The following is a 16,912-nucleotide window of genomic DNA, read 5'->3' as shown; positions in this document are numbered from 1 at the left end:
AGGGTGAGCTGTCACTCAGACAGCAATTTTTTCCTCCTTCTAGCTAAGATACAGCCAGGGCACCCATCACCATAATATTTGTCACTACTGGCTGCAAACAGACATTCCAGACACTGCAAATATCTGATGATGCCCAAGGTGCAGAAATAAATGTTTGTTTACTTCAAGCTGATGGAATTTGTAGTGAAAATAATTAAGCAATAAGATACATGACATAGTGAGTGTGTCTCACAATGCCATCAGAGACAGAAAGCTGAAGTCTCATGGGATTTCAGCCACCTCGTGCCTAAAGTGCATGTGATTCTTGTGCACGATTCCCTAGCAACACACTGTGTGAAATGTGTGATAACAATTCTGAAATTAAGTGAAAGAATAGGTATAAAAGTCAGCATGGCATGTGAGGACAGCATGGCAGTGAGGACAAATACAAAGCCCATGAGAGTAGTTATTACTGAAATCAAAGACAAAAATACAGCTTTCTAATAGAGAAAGTGTGGTGCCATTGTAATTGTTATAACTCCAAATAAATAACCTTGAAAACCTTTTACCCATCAATTGTCATCACTTAGGGGTACATTTGTCAGGATTTAGCTATATGAAGCTTCAGTGAGTGAGAATCATCTGGCTAAAGTGTTGCCCAGTATTTGGAAAATGTTCTCCTTGCTGCCTCTCAATGTCTTTCCATCCTCTCTTACAAAACCTTCTCTTCCTCTGACAAGATATGAAGGCCAGGTCTACGCTATGGTGTGACAGCACCATAACAACAGTGCCATAGCTCTGCCTTTGTAGTTACATAGTGTAGATGCTTTCAACAGCGAAAGGGGGGGAAGGCGTTCCATCACCATAGAAACTACTCCTCCCCAAGCAAAGGTAGCTAGGTTGACGGAAACATTCTTCCATCAGTCTAGCTGTTTCTACACCAAGGATTAGGTCCGCATTGCTACAGCACTCAGGGGTGTGAATTTTTCACATCCTGGAGCACCACAGCTACGTTAACCTAACATTTAAGTGTATTCTCAGCTCAAATTACGCTTCTTTAGGAAACATTTTAATTAAGTACAATAAATATCTTTCATCTTAAGCATTTAGACACTAACCTGCCTTAAATGAACAGTAAGCTATCATGAAAGAAACCACAAAGTCCAGATATATTTTATACTCTCTCTCTCTCTCTCTCTCATGCACACACTCTCAAAGGTTAACATTTAGAGGGAGTGGAGTCTAGTGTGTGATAAGGAGCAATTGTGTGTACCAATTCTCCTGAAAAACCATAAGATTTCGGCTTCTCAGAGCCTCTATGTACTTTAAAACTAATATTTTTGAACCTTATTGTCAGTGGACACTGAGCAAACTATTTGAGTGTCCCTCAAAGGAAATGACATCAAGGAAAATGCAGACTTGTTTAGATCACAAGTTTGGGAACAGGCCTCAGCTTTAGCCTCACTCCCCGGGCAGCGTACCATAAAACATCTCTGTCTTCATTTGGACCAAAACCGACACAAAGCATATCATCATCAACTCTGTGGAGAGCACAGCTGAGCTATCACCATCTTGTTGTGTCGTCTAGATTAGCAGATGGAAAGGACAGAAGGCAGCATGTGGGGACCTGAAGAGACTATGTAACAGAAAAAGTGCTGTAAGAAAAGTAAATTTTCAAAAGTGACTAGTGATTTTGATTGTCTCAATTTTGGTATCGAACTAGAGACAGGCTGTAGAGGCCTGATTTTCAAACTGTGTTGAGTACCTGCCCCCTTTGAGGTGTCTTAGGCCTCAGATCAAATCAGGCCCCTTTGAGGTGTCACCAAAACTGGAGGCATCCAAAATCACCAGTCACTTCTGAAAATTCAGGCCTTAAGTTTCTTCTCTGTGTGTGTGTAACTGAATTCTGCGAGAATGAGGAGCGGAGACTAGAGAAATTTGAAAATCAAGCAAGTGACAAAAATTTGAGGTAACTAGTGCTTCTGGCGGAAGTGAAGGAATCTAACCTACTTACTTTCATTAACAAACCCATCCCACCTCTTTTGAGCATTAACAATGAGGCACAGGTAGATGCTACTGCATACTTAGCATAAACTGATACAGAAGAGGGGATTGGCACAAACACAACTGAGGTTTTAACTAAGGCCACTGATTGCCAAAGGGCATGGAAGGCCATGCAGGATATCCATTTTGAAACAGTAGAAAACTAATTTCTTCCCAGACTACAGCTCCTCTGTATAGAACAGGGCAAAAGAATCAATTTCACTCTCCTCTGCTGTCAGTAAGGTCACACTCCACCTGCTTCCCCATACTCTGGTCCAACACACCAGGGAAATGCCATGTTTCTGTGACATGAGGGAGTCTAGACAGTGAAGAACCTATTTGGGCAGAACAGAGGCAAACTTCACACTGGCTATCCGTGTGAGAATACAGATTGGGGGATTGTCGGCTGGCCAGGGCACATCTAGTGGGCCCACAGAGTTAGGACCTACTGGCCCATAAACTTTATATTAGCTGCATCCATTGTTCCCACCATGAATCACATAAACAGGTTGCGGATTCTGTTCTCCAGCTTTGCATTTTATGAATGTATTTGTCTGAGCCCTTAGGCAGTGCATTTCCTTCTTCTTCCTCAGTGATGCTTCTCTCAACCTCAGCTCCTACAAAGGTTTCTTTCATTCCTCTATCCAATCTCATATACTAGCTCTGTCTTTTACCAGAAGTGATGAGTCTTCCCCTACCATTCTCAAAGTTCCTTCTTTCATTATCACTGGAACAGCTTTGCCCTCTAGCCCAAAGTTGCAAATGGCTAAACGTTATAATCCATCGGTGTCATGTCACATCCATGTTCTGAAAAATCAGGATGGGAGTGGGAAGTAATAGGCACCTGTATAACACAAAGCCCCAAATATCTGGACTGTCCCTATAAAATCAGGACATCTGGTCATCCTAATCCACTGAGATGCATATGGAGAGAGAGTTGCAGTTCTTGACGTTGCAGTTGATGATGTTATAGTGTTGCTACCATGACACTATGTTTAAGCTGGAGACTGTTGCAACCTGCATGGAGCTTGGAGGGAGGAGCATGGGTTGTAGGAGGAAAAAGTCTGGAGAAGGCACCACAAATTCAGTCTGCGTGCACATGGCTAAAATGCTGCACTTGCAGCACCTATACAAATTGTTTTCTTAATAAAGAGTCAGTTTATTTTTAAAAACATGGAGTTCTCTCCTGTTATTACCCACCATATGGTACATGAAACCAGATCCTAGCCACTGATCTCTGCAGAGAGCTCCCTCTGAAGTCACATAAGTTTTGGTCCTAAACCCCTGTTTTCAATCATTATGGTATTTTGGTTTTGTTTGTGTGTTTTTTTTCTTCTAAAGTGACCTTTTAGATTAAAATTTATCATTCTTGGCCTAATCCCAGAAGTTAATTCTGAGAAAATTCTCAAAAATTCTTCTCCTCTTCTTCTCCCACCTCAACACATGATCAAATAACTCTTTAAAAGGTTTTTAAAATATAATAATAATTAGGGTTACCGTATGCCCAGATTTTCCCAGATATTTCCTCTTTTTTCATGCTCCATTTTCTGTCCAGGCAGATTTTATAAATAAAAGGCAATGTCCAGGATTTTTGCAGAGCAGACATTGCAACTCAGAAAGAGATGTCCCTGCACCCCGAATTGGTCCATCCCCAGCTGATTGGTTCCTTCCCACTCAGGCCCTGGCTCCCAGCCCTGGGGAGGGGCCTGCAGGCATTGATGGATGGGCTGGTGCCGTGCCCTGAGCTTTCATGGCATGGAGCGACACTGCCCCCCACCTCAAGAGTGAGGCCTCAGGTACCCCCTCCACCACCCTCCAACACCTCTCAGAGGTGCCCAGGGGTGGTGTGTAATTTTCCCAGGTTACTAGGTGGGGGCTTGAGACGGTTCTGTGTTGTGTTGTTGAAAAGGTACCCCTAGATATTGAACCCAGCCCTGGCTGCTGCCAGCTTCACCTGGCAGAAGGGTTACACTTGTACTAATGCCGTTGACATGTCAGAAGCAACGAAGTGTCTTAGGTATTTGAAAACAGCATGCTGAACATTTACAGTGTTTTCATTTCCACTAATTTTAGAAAGACATCAAACTGCGATGTTCTAAATGTTCACAGATGTGAATTTGATTGCATGATCATTCTCACAGGTGCCAGTAATTTTAAATGACTGAAAAATCAAAAAAGGCATGACGGCTAATTTGAACCTGGAATTTTTTCAGATCTGAAAATCTTTCTGGGTATGATGCACCAGTCTCCACATCCACTAAGAGCTTGGACATTGTTAGTTAGATTGAGCGCAGCTCAATCTTTTTTCATAAGAATAACCTTCTTCACTTTTCATCGTCACCTGAACAGTGATTTACAAGGTGTTATATTAACTGTAAAGCAAAATCAAATAATGATAAAACAGATACAATTGCATCATGAACCAAAAGAGATTATCTATCTTTTTGTCCTAGGGTTTTGTAAGGCACTTATCACCACAATATCTGAGAGTCACAGAAAGTTGAGAGTAGTGCTTGAACAAGCAAGTCTGTTCTGGTTTTAATATGGTTGATCTTATCTAGGTTTGAAAGCTAGACAGGTTGGCTTCTGGTAACATTTGGATGAGTGATCTCCTGTATACCTGTATCTATTGAGTATCTTTTGAGCTATACCTGCATCTTTTGAATATCATACTATACAGATAACAGAAAAAAAAAGTTTCTCCTTTGGCTGATAAGTCGCTATACTGCAGTTGGATATAGAGCTCCTTGGATCAGTATCTTACTGGAACAGACTCCTCACAAGGAAGGATAATCCTTCATTCAGTACCTATGACCTGCAAACCTTTATTCATGAGTGATCCTTACTCATGGATGTGTTGCATTGAACTCAATGGTACTAAGGAATTCCCACGATGGGGACACTCGCTGTATGTATTCTACACAATACACATCAGGTTTGGTGATTTTATTAATTACTACAGAGTGCATAATTAACTGTTTTTGTTCTAGTTATGGTCGAAATGGCACTTATATTCTAAGCCCTTATTTTCAGTGGCTTATACATTTCTGAAGCAATTACCTTTGGCAATGAAGTTTCCCATGCATGGTTTATCCCAGAGGTGAATGTTTTTTGTAAAGTTCAAAGAAACAATATTCAGCTTTTTTCATTAGTTTGGACAGTCAAACAAGCATCGGTGTTGTTTTTTTAAAATGAGCAACTAACCAAATACGTTTTTTCCTTTTATAGTGTGTGTGTCATTACAAAAAAATCAAAGGAAAAAAATTATACTTGGTGAACCCAATCCTGGACACTTATTCAGATGAGTATTTTTTTTTACTACAATGGGCTTGCTTACTGGAATCAGGACTCCTCATGTGAATAAGTTTCCCAGGTGGATTTTTTTTTTTCAGACAAATCAGGGAATTTGGAATTAAGGTCACACAAACACAACTCTGTCCCTCTTATGACCACACTTTTCATTAGATGATCACACAACACTGGTTGATGTTAACATACTTTTAGGTAAATGCTTCAGGTCAGCATAACTACATTGATTCACGTATTCTTTAATGCTTAAACTAACTTTTTCTATAACATTAGCTGAATATATTTATATACTCACCAAACGAAAGGCCCATTCCTGCAAAGACTTACTTATGTAAGTAACTTTAGTTACATGAGTAACCATTTTGATTTTAAATGGAGCTCATATGAGTAAATTTATGTACAGTCTTTTTACATTAGTATTTCAATTATTCAATGATAGAAAATGTGAAAAGGCCAAATCAGTCTTGCTTCGGGGTCCAATCCTGCAAACAGTTACACAAGCAATTTTACTCACTTGAATAGTCTTATTAAAAATCAAAGGGGTTCCTCATATGTGTAAAGTTACTTACAGGTGTAAAGCAAGATCGATCCAGGAAATAATTCTTCTGAGCTCCCTTAGTATTTTGTCTAGTATTTTATCTTATTTGTCTACACTTGAAATGCTACAGTGGCACTGCTATAACTGCAGAGCATCTCTCGGGGAAGCTTTGGAGGATAAGGAGACCCTGATGCATGATTATTGTCTGTATTATGGTAGTGCCTACAAGCACCTAACTGAGATTGGGGTTGCCTTGTGCTAGACACTGCAGAAGCATATACTGAGAAACAGGCTGTCCTATGAACAGTTTATAATCTAATGAGTCAAGACAGAAAAAGAGTGGATAAGAAAGTATTGCTATCCTCATTTTTCAGGTGGGAAACCGAGGCACAGAGAAATTAAGTGATTTCCCTCAGGTCACAGAGGAAGTCTGTGGCAGCATCAGGAAGTTAACAAATATTTTCCAAGACCCATGCTAATGCCTTAACTCCAAGACTATTCTTCCTCTTCAGAGCACTGTTGGGAGCCAGACTATTCTGTTCACATCAAGATAACTTAAAATTCCAGGGGGTTGAAGGGAGTCCCAATTATTTTCTGGAAATGCCTTCAAAAATCCTGTATGTCTTCAACAGACTCCCAAATCCTGAGAGTCTAGGGGAGAGTCCTCTGAAAAACCATGTATGTGGAACCTTTGTAGAGCATTTGGGTGGGTGGGAAGGAGATCTACTGGCAGCTTTTTCCCTTTTCTTTTCTTCTTTTTTTTTTTTAAAAAAAAGAGGAATGTTGTGATTGCAGGATGGGTGGGGTAGGGTTATTGACTTCCATGGGTGGTGTCTATAATAGGCCAGGAAAGGCTCTGTCTTCCCTAGCTGGAGCTGCTGCCGTGGAACACTGGGCTAGGGCTGGCTTGGGCCCAGCTGGCCCTGGGCTGGGGATGCTCCGGCCTGGAGCTAGTCCTGCTCCGGCCCGGGGCTCCTCTAGTGGCTGGGGGCAGGAGGGAAGGAGGCACAGGAGAGACAGGTAGCTCAGGGTTCCTGCCTGCCCGGGGCTTCTCAGGCTACAAATGTCGTCTAGTAGAGTCCAAAACATTTAAAAAAATATAACAGAAAGCCATTTACTTTCCAAAGAAAACAACATTCTCTACACAGATCGAACCAAATTTTCAAAAGAGTTCAGATCCTATTTAGACATCTAAAAAGCTAGATTTTCAAAAGATCTTGCCACTCAGAAGCTTCTGTTGTGGTCATATTTTCTAAAGAATTCAGCTATTCCACACTCAGGTCTTTGTAAAATCTGTCCACTTATTTTAGTGCCTAACTGGGACCTAGCTTCTGAAAATCTGGCCTTGATGGTGAGTGTGAAAAACTTTTGAAAACCTGGTCCACAGAAGCTGTGGAGCTGTGTATCTTGTCACTCATAGCGGTAAAGTCAATGGAATACACCAATGAAAAATTAGAGTTAGTCAGGAGATTCAAGTCCAATATTTCTATTTATTTGTATTCAGAATCAAAATTGATCCCAAAGCATCAGAAATGAATACAAACCTTATCTTCTGTGTTCCACTCTACTCAATAGCCTTATAAAGTACAGTCTTTTGACTTCTATTTTATATTGTGGTATACAAAAAAGTAACAACACATTATATTGTTATGTATATTAATGCCACAAACATCAACCAAAGGGATCCCCTCCTGTCACAACTTTCCTACTCAGATCTGAACCTTAGAGTTCAGAAAATAAGATGCTAGCATGAAACCTCCAAGCTTAATTACCAGCTTAGATCTGATATTGCTGCCACCAGAGTGCCTGCCTCACTCTGGTCTCCCCAAAACCTTCCCTGGGGGACCCCAAGACTCAGATGCCCTGACTCTCACAACAAAGGGAAATAACCCACTTCCCTTCTCCCTCTTTACATCCTCCCAGGCTTCCCCTCCCTGGGTTACCCTGGAAGATTACTGTACTTAAACTCCTTGAATTACAAAACAGAGAGGACAATTCACCTTCCCCCCTCCTTCTTTTCCCTCCCACCAATTCCTGTGAGCTGCAGAGGCTTAATCCCGCCTGCACACACACCACTACAAAAAAATCCAACATGGTCCTTAAAAAGAAAGCTTTATATAAAAAGAACGAAAAAGACAATAAAATGGTTCTCTGTATCAAGGGTGACAATACAAAGGGTTATGGGCGAAAAGAAAACATGAATAAAACACGCTATTATCAAAAATAAATAAATTTAAAACTATTCCACACAACTACACACATGTAATACAAAACAATACCACACCTACTTGTTCTTTCTCTACACTTTGTTCAAACACAATACTCTCGCTGGAAAACAAGAAGATAGAAAAGCCTGAGATAGAGGAGATCACTCCAGAGCGAGAGAGCACTAGATAGAGAAACAGAACAACCACATCCAAAACTTTCCCTTGTCCCTGAGGCCTTTGAACAATATTCGGTGTCCTGATATCACTGGTCAGGTGTTTGGTTCCCTTTGTTAACCCTTTACAGGCAAAAGAAACATTAACCCTTAGCTATCTGTTTATGACACCTCCATGCAACTAGAGTATCATTAAGCTCCATTATATTATTATTACTACTATACCATGGAGTAAAGCATGATTAAGCTATTTTAGCAACCAGTCCACTGAGAGTGGAAATAAAAGTAGAATGCAGAGCAAAAATCTATGGCCATGCATAAAGCAAAAGCAAGAAAACAGTTTGAATGTTAAACACTAGTGACAGCTTTAGAGAGCTTTAGCGTATGCGGGGTTGTTATAGCCATGTTGGTCTTTAGAGAGACATTGAAATAACATAAAAGTGCAAGGCTTTTGGGAACTCCAGGCTATTCAGTTTATTGTCACACGCTGGCTCTAGCTTCATTTTAACCTATTTTAAAATGTGCCTGATGTTCCATTTCCTCCTGCATAATAAATATATAATGTTTCTGTAAACAAATGTGCAAATAAGTTTTGCACTCATCGGGATGTTTTGAATGTGACCACAAGGGTTTTCATTCCTGAAGTTTCATTTCGTAAGCTGTAGTTGTAGCATTTTTATTGTTTATTTTACTTTTAACTTCACAAACACATTTCTCTCTGCTGCTTTCTGGGGATTACAAAATTGATCTTTGTCAACCAGACTCTGAACGAAAACTTTGAAAAACTGAAGAGAGTTTGACTACCTTTCTTCTTTTGACCCTCAAGACCTCTCAGTCAGATCTCATTATTGAAGATGAACTGGTTTTATCACTTCTCTCACAATGTGACCTTTTTGGTTGTATCTCAGATACAATTCTTGTACAAGTCCCATTTTCTATTGGTATTAAAAGGGCAAAGAAAAAAACCCTTTTTACTATCTTATCTCTTCCTCACCCGCTACTTTTTGATGTAAGAGTAAATGATAGTTATCTTTCATTCTTAACCTTCCAACATATGATAAACAGCAAGACTGAAGCAGAGCCGCATGTTACCTAGAACTAGACCTGTTCTCAGGGGATTGAAAATGACATTTCACAGCATGGATTCGGTCTAAGGTTTCTTGGAAACGTACAGTTCCAATAGTCTTTGGCAGCATGTAGGTGGGATTTAAATTACATACTTCTGCAGACAAACTCCCTAGGAGATTTCCTTCTCTAACTCTTGTGGCAATGTAGGTTTTCAAATGCCTGTAAAATTGTTGCCACAAATAAGTGGCATCTTTTTGTAAGAAAATAAATCATTTGGGACGTGAAGCAGGAACACTTAACATAATATAAGCAACAGTAAAAGTGTTGTGTACACAATATTAGTGTCTTATTGTAGAGGAAATTATTGTAAGTTTTTCTTTTTCCATGATTAAAGCTACTTTAGTTGAACGCATATCAATACATTTCCCTTAGGTCAGTTGTTCTCTTGTTTGTTAACCTAAAACTGAGGGACACAAAGAGACTACCACTAAGTGATACCTTCACAAATATAGCCACATTTGCATATGTGGCATTGATACTGCACATTTAATTTTTTGAATGCAACCTCTCTCCATCTAATTTACTCCAATCCTTAGTGGCAGCTATTGTGCTAACCAAGGATCAAGAGATTAGATCCCTAAGAGGTAAGGTGAGACCAGTAAAATTAGCCATCTGTCCAATAAAGACTTTAAACTCAGGTTGTATTTCTGTATTATGTTTCCAACTGTACTGGCATTTCTCACAACAGCTAGTGACAAAGATGTTATTAATTTTAAATTAACTGTGAAAACTAAAAAAGAAAACTGTGGAATATATATAAAAACTAAAGGATGCAATCTTGCAAATATTTTATACTGCCAAGGAAAATATATAGAGTTTGTCAAATTTTCAATTAATCTGATTCACTAGACCAATAATCCCGATCCGAACAAAGTCAATGAGAAAATTTACACTGACTTTAGAGGGACCAGGATATGGCTCAATGTTTTAGAACTCCTTGTCTCAGCCAGCAGTATTTCCTATAATCACTACTATCTTATAAATTATGCAAATACAATTAGCAAATTGGCAAACTTAGTGACTTTACCATTTCTTGTGCCTCATGATTGTATTTTACATTTCTATTGAGTGCAACAGGGAACTGAAAATAATGTAATTTGCATGGGGTATAAATATTTGGTCAGTATCTAGACCTCTAACTTTTAAATACCAGGGACCATATACTGCCCTTGATCCACATGCAAAAATCCCATTGACGTCAGTGGACGCTCAGCTGCAGCTCAAAGGTAGTGTATGGCCTTTACGGGACTAATGGAGTCTTTGCTGTAACTTAAAGTGCCCCATGTCATGGTCCAATGAACTGTACAAAAATATGCTTTACAAAAACTTCGCAATTACATATTGATGCAATGACTGTCTGCTTCCTCCTGTTCATATTCTTTCACTGATGTGCCAGTCCTCTGTGCATTGCATACTCCACTGCCGTGAGAGTAATTCTGCTATCGGAAATTCTCTGGCCAATCCTGCAGTCACTATTGTCGTAAGTAGATAGGTAAGGTAAGGGTTAAGTTTCTTTTACCTGGAAAGGGTAACCAAACACCTGACCAGAGGACCAATCAGAGAACTGGATTGTTTAAAGTCAGGGGCGGGAATTTGTATACTCGGGGTCTTTGTTGTTTTCTCGGCTATGAGTAAACAAAGTTTCCTTCTATCTCCCTCTTATCTCAAATATTCTACTAAAAGTCTGTGAGTACAAAGGAAAGCAAAGTAATTCGGCTATGAAGAGCTTTGTGTTGTATGTACAGATGTGGATTGCTGTGTCTTTTTACTTCCTCGGCGGTGAGGGACAAGCTTTCTCCTAACTCCATCTTATCTCAAAGTTTCTCCTAAACATCTGTGAGTACAAAGGAAAGCAAAGTAATTCGGCTATGATGAGCTTTGTGTTGTATTTACATGTATGTTGATTTGTTGGACTGGTTTAATCGGGCTATCTTTTAAATCAGACTGTTTATTTCTATTTTCTTATAAGCAAGAGCCTGTATTGAGTTTCTTAATGCAAGATTGTTGTTTTATATTTTCTTTCTTTTTTTTCTATAAAGTTTTCTTTTTAAACCTTGTGGAAGTTTCTTTTCCTAGTGAGGCAGAGGGGGGAGGGAAAAGCCCAAACTCTGTGTCTCACCTTCCTATTGTCCCAGGGCGGGAAAGGCTGCAGGACAAAGGGAGGGGGAATCTCTTGTGTGAGCTGACTAGGTGAATGCCTAGCCTCGGGGAAGCTAGATTGCCTCTCCGGTTGTATTCAAGGAGTGAAGTATAGCATTGCACCGGCTAACCCAGGAAGGGGGGGAAGCTGGGAGAGGAGAGAGAGAGAGACCCAGGGGTCTGGGTCTTGGGGGTCCCCCCAAGGAAGGGTTGGGGACACCAGAGAGAGGAAAGGGGGGTCAGGCCCTATAATTCCTGACCTGGTGGCAGCGAGAATATCCAAGCTGGTAGTGAGCTTGGGGGAGTTTCAGGTAAGGTCCCAGGTCTTGGACGCTAAAGTCCAGGTTTGGGACTGGAGACGATTACCACAACTATCCAGGTAAACCTCCCACTGATCGGGAGCCTCACCTGATGTTACCTATGTTCACTGCAATGCCACAAATTATGGGCCAGATCCTCCTCTGAATGGAGGCCACTAGAATTTTGTCAGTAATTTCAATGGCAGCAGGACTTGGTTCTTGAACTGGAACCTCAGTGAATCATCCAGGAGAACCAGGCTGTATTAGAAGGAAAAGAGAGAATGGGACAGATTCTGATCCTGTAACTCCACTGATCTCAGTGGAGTTTCTTCTAATGTGCATTCATGCATATGAGATCTGAACAGAGTGACCAGATAGCAAGTGTGGAAAAATTAGGACAGGCCGTGGGGGGTAATAATCGTCTAAATAAGACAAAACCCCAAATATCAGGACTGTCCCTATAAAATTGGAACATCTGGTCACCCTACATCAGAATGACACCCTTTACAGACACAAATCCCTAGCTAACCAGCAAAGATCAGAAAATAAAACATTGGGGAAAGTACATATTGGTAAAATATATGTTGAAAGAATTTGGACAGTGTATTGAGGGGCTACATAGGAAATATTTCACTTAGTATTTCAGTCACAACTACAATTTACAAAAAAGGACACATTTAAAAATTTAAAATAAGAAGGGCTATCATGTTAAACTTATGCAAAGAGGCATTTGATAGTTCTGGTAACTTACCTGGATAATGCATAGAGAGCTTTAGACTTTCTGCACAATAAGAGACAACGTAATACTATATTTGCATGCACTTATGCTATGTTCAGAATGAACGAAATGAAACAATGTGTATCCCAAGAATACTATATGGTAAACTGATACCCCTCCACTTCAAAACAAGAAGCAGCCAGACAATACTAGAAAGCAGAGTGCGAAGCAGGTCCATCTTTACTGAGCTGAGACACAAGTTAATTTCAAATGGGCGCATCACGAGACAATAAAACGTTAAGCAGCCATATGACAAGGACAAACTCCTATTGACTTCAGTGGGAACAGGACTGGGCTCATTATTTTGTTTTCATGCTAACAGAGTCTCCCTCCTTATAGAAACATTATTTCTAAAGGCACTTTGAGAGTCAGAATGTAAACTCTGAAATAAAGCGGTATCTTGTCCACTGTTCAAACAGATCATTAATCCCAAAACAGGTATCTATTATTCCAAATATATATTTTTAAAACAATTTTAAAATCTTACAATAGACTTACTAAGAACAGATGCAGCCAGTTAAGAGCAGTTTTATATTTATTACTGCTTTCCTTGCCCTCACTTTTTCCTTTAATACTTATCATCTCAGGTAAGAAAGAAAAAAAAAGTTAGGAACAAAATCATTGTACTTATATCGCCTTTTTATAGAGGTACCTCTCTTTAGAAAGAGTTATTTAGATCAGATAGAAACTCCAAGTTAAATACGTCTTAATTAGCTCTTTAAAAAAGGCTAAAAATTGCTGTTAAAAGACAGGATCACATACAGTTAAAGAAACCCATGGTTTGATTCGAAAGCCAGACAGATCAAAGCCAGAAGAGATGATGCAAATGACCAAAACATATGCACCAAAAATCTAAGAACATCAGGAACAGCTAAACAGAGGAGGAAAAAACACAATTCTGGTTTTTTAACAACAGGAAATGGAGAGCCTTTTGACAATATGGATCAAATAATAGACGTTTAAAGACAAGGAGGGGCTCTAGTCCTCCTTTGGAGGATCTCCCCCGCCCCGCCCCTGCGCCCCAGTGCCCAGTAATTGAGATCACATGGAAACTGTCTCAACTCGCACAGTTTTTTGTGGCTAAAAAGAAATGAAATACAAACAGCGGATTCTAAAGCTCTCGGATTTACCATCAGGGGACATGTGTGTTATGGATTTAACCCTGTCTGTGCCGGGGGACTGCACAGGTTTGCTTTCCTACCCACTCTCCATACACAGAAATGTCTTGAAAGTGGGCTTCCGCCCGGGATAGTCTCCTAGTTGAAACCTTCCTACTTGCCCCTGCCAAGGGAGAGTTTCTTACCTTGCCTTCTGGGAATGTTTCTCCTGGAAGCTGCCGTGTGTCCAATGCAAGAGGCCAACAAGAGCAGAGCGAAGCAGCGGGCTGGGCTCTGTAAATTCATCGCCGCCAGCCTTCAGCCCACCCCGCCACAGGGAAGTTTGGGGAAGTTGAGCGTGCAGGGGGCAGCTGACCGCCAGGCGGCCAGGGAGGGCGAGAACCGCTCCGCTCCGGCTCGGCTGGGGCTGTGGGGAGCAGCCGCCGTCCGGAGACCGCAGCAAGCAGACAGCGAGTGGGGCTGGGGCTGGCGGCGAGCAGCCGGGCTTGTCACACGCGCAGGAGGGAGGAGGCTGAGACCGGCCCTTTGATGGGATTACAGTCCCCTGCAGCGCAGACTGGCAGGGAAGGGACTAACGCAGTGGGCAGGACACCTCCCCTGAGCGCGCAACCCACCCCGCGCAAGGGAGCAGGGACACCCACCCTGCCACCCCCGCTATGGCTCGCGCAGCCTTTCCCTTCCTCCCCGCGCAAGAGAGCGGGGGACCCCCACACCCACCCCGGCTATGGCTCGTGCAGCCTGTCCCCCTCCTCCCCGCGCAAGGGAGCCGGGACACCCACTCCCACCCCGGCTATGGCTCGCGCAGCCTATCCCCTCCTCCCCGCGCAAGGGAGCGAGGGACACCCACATCCACCCCCACTATGGCTCGCGCAGCCTGTCCCCTCCTCCCCGCGCAAGAGAGCGGGGGACACCCACACCCACCCCGGCTATGGCTCGCACAGCCTGTCCCCTCCACCCCAAGCAAGGGAGCGGGGAAACCCACCCACCCCGGCTATGGCTCTTGCAGCCTGTCCCATCCTCCCTGTGCAAGGGAGCGGGGACACCCACCCACCCCAGCTATGGCTCGCGCAGTCTGTCCCCTCCTCCCTGCGCAAGAGAGCGGGGGACACCCACACCCACCCCCGCTATGGCTTTTGCAGCCTGTGCCCTCCTCCCCGCGCAAGAGAGCGGGGGACACCCACCCCCACCCCCGCTATGGCTTTTGCAGCCTGTGCCCTCCTCCCCGCGCAAGGGAGTGGGGACACCCACACCCACCCCGCCATGGCTCGCGCAGCCTGTCCCCTCCTCCCCACTCAGGAGGGCACAGCCCGCTCCTGCTCTCACTGTTCTGCAGGGCTTCAGGACCCCTATTCCTTTGTAGGGCACCTGCAGAGACCCCATCCCCTTCTCTCTTTGGGGCAGCCAAACAAACCCCTCTCTCCGGAGAGACCTGAGACCCAGGCAATACCCTACCTGTCTGTGGCGCCCCCCCCCCTTCTGCATGGTGCCATAGCATGCTGGGCAGCCCCCATGGGGTGACCCCTCATCTTCCCAACCCACTGGAAGACCCATCCTCCCACCTGTTCTTCCACCAGCAGCCTTTCCCTCACCCTTCAGTAGGCCTCCCCTGCCACTGCCCTCTGCTGAGCTCCCTCTCCTTGACCTTTCTCTACATTACCCTGCTGGGATGCCTACCAGTGTTTGGGGTGTTTAATGCCTTCCCCTCTATTCCCCTTCCACCCCACCAGGTACCAATTCCTTTGGCACTAGAGGTCAATGGTCTGTCTTCTTTCTTCTCCTGGCTTTGGGAGAGTAAGTGGCTACGGTGGCAGCCCCATGCTGGGGCAGGGCCAGAAGGAGGGTTGCAGAGTTAAGAAGCTCAATGAGATTTAAACCCCCCCAGATGGATTCTGAATCCACTCCAGCCACTCAGACTAATATAGAAACTCTCATGGGGATTAGAGGTGAGCAGGAGGAGGGAGCCCAAGTGTCCTGGGAAGAAAGGAGGGGAATAGGGAAAAGGAGCCCAAACCACCCTATCATAGCAACACAGGAATTGCCCTACTGGATCAGACCCACAGTCCATTTAGGCCGGTGTCCTGTCTCCAACCGTGGCCAGCCCCAGAACCTTCAGAGGAAGGTGTAAGAAACCTCACATTAGTCAGCTGTGGGATAATTTGCCCTCCACTCCCCAGATTAAGTCTCATCCTAATCTCTGATAGAATTTTAAACCTTGCCTGTAGCATGAAGTTTCCTATGTCTTCCAAAATTGTTATTAATTATAACTGCTGGATATTTTTTGCATATTGAAATTATTTTATGCATATAAAATTATCCACTCTTCTGATGAATCTGGTTAAATTCTTGATCCCAATGACATGCTGGGGCAATGCATGCCACAATCTAATTACACATTATGTGGGGGAGAAAATCTCCTGGTGAAGAGAAACAAGGAGAGAAGGAGCTGTGCTTCAGCCCACTATGGGTAGTACAAGGAAGTAAGGAGAGAGAGTGCCCTTTGAGGAGAGATGGAGCAGTGATAGTCTCTGACCCCTCCAAAGGAGAGGACAGGGAGATGGAACTGAAGTCCCTTTGAAGAGAGGTTGGAGAAGGAAATGTTGAGCATCCTGATGAGAGGGAGCCCATGTCTTCAAGTACCATGAGAAGAAAGCAGAGAAGGAATCAAAGCCTCTTGGCAAGACAGCAGGGAGAACGTTACCCAAAGTCCCTCAGGGATAAGTAGAAAGTGAGAACTTGTCCCAGACAGAGAGATGAACTGCAAGTCCTACAGAGAGGGGTTCTAAGTGAGCCCACCACAGAGAGAGGGCATAGAATCATAGGACTGGAAGGGACCTCGTGAGGTCATGTAGCCCAGTCCCCTGCACTCACAGGACTAAGTATTATCTCTTGACCATCCCTAAGACGTGTTTGTCTAACCTGCTCTTAAAAATCTCCAGTGATGGAGATTCCATAACCTCCCAAGGCAATTTATTCCAGTGTTTAACCACCCTGACAGTTAGGAAGTTTTTCCTAATGTCCAACCTAAAGCACCCTTGCTGCAATTTAAGCCCATTGCTTCTTGTCCTGTCCTCAGAGGTTAAGGAGAACAATTTTTCTCACTCCTTGTAACAATCTTTTATGTTCTTGAAAACCAGTATCATGTTCCCTCTCACTCTTCTCTTCTCCAGACTAAACAAACCCAAATTTTTCAAGCTTCACTGT

General features: G+C 43.0%; 1 protein-coding gene across 1 annotated transcript in view; it reads right to left on the bottom strand.

The window, feature by feature from the left end:
* EGFLAM (EGF like, fibronectin type III and laminin G domains) overlaps window positions 1-14,219 on the bottom strand; it is a 136,058-nt gene extending 121,839 nt beyond the window's left edge. Inside the window, exon 1 of the mRNA XM_032764287.1 lies at window positions 13,897-14,219. Coding sequence (XP_032620178.1) covers window positions 13,897-13,996 — 100 coding nt within the window. The 5' untranslated portion in view covers window positions 13,997-14,219. The remainder of the gene's footprint in view (window positions 1-13,896) is intronic.
* Between the last annotated feature and the right edge of the window lie 2,693 nt (window positions 14,220-16,912).

Source organism: Chelonoidis abingdonii, chromosome 6, assembly GCF_003597395.2.
Source record: "Chelonoidis abingdonii isolate Lonesome George chromosome 6, CheloAbing_2.0, whole genome shotgun sequence".
NCBI classification, from domain to species: Eukaryota; Metazoa; Chordata; order Testudines; family Testudinidae; genus Chelonoidis; species Chelonoidis abingdonii.
The sequence above is the reverse complement of the archived record's forward strand: the minus strand, read 5'-3'. Positions and strand labels throughout refer to the sequence as shown.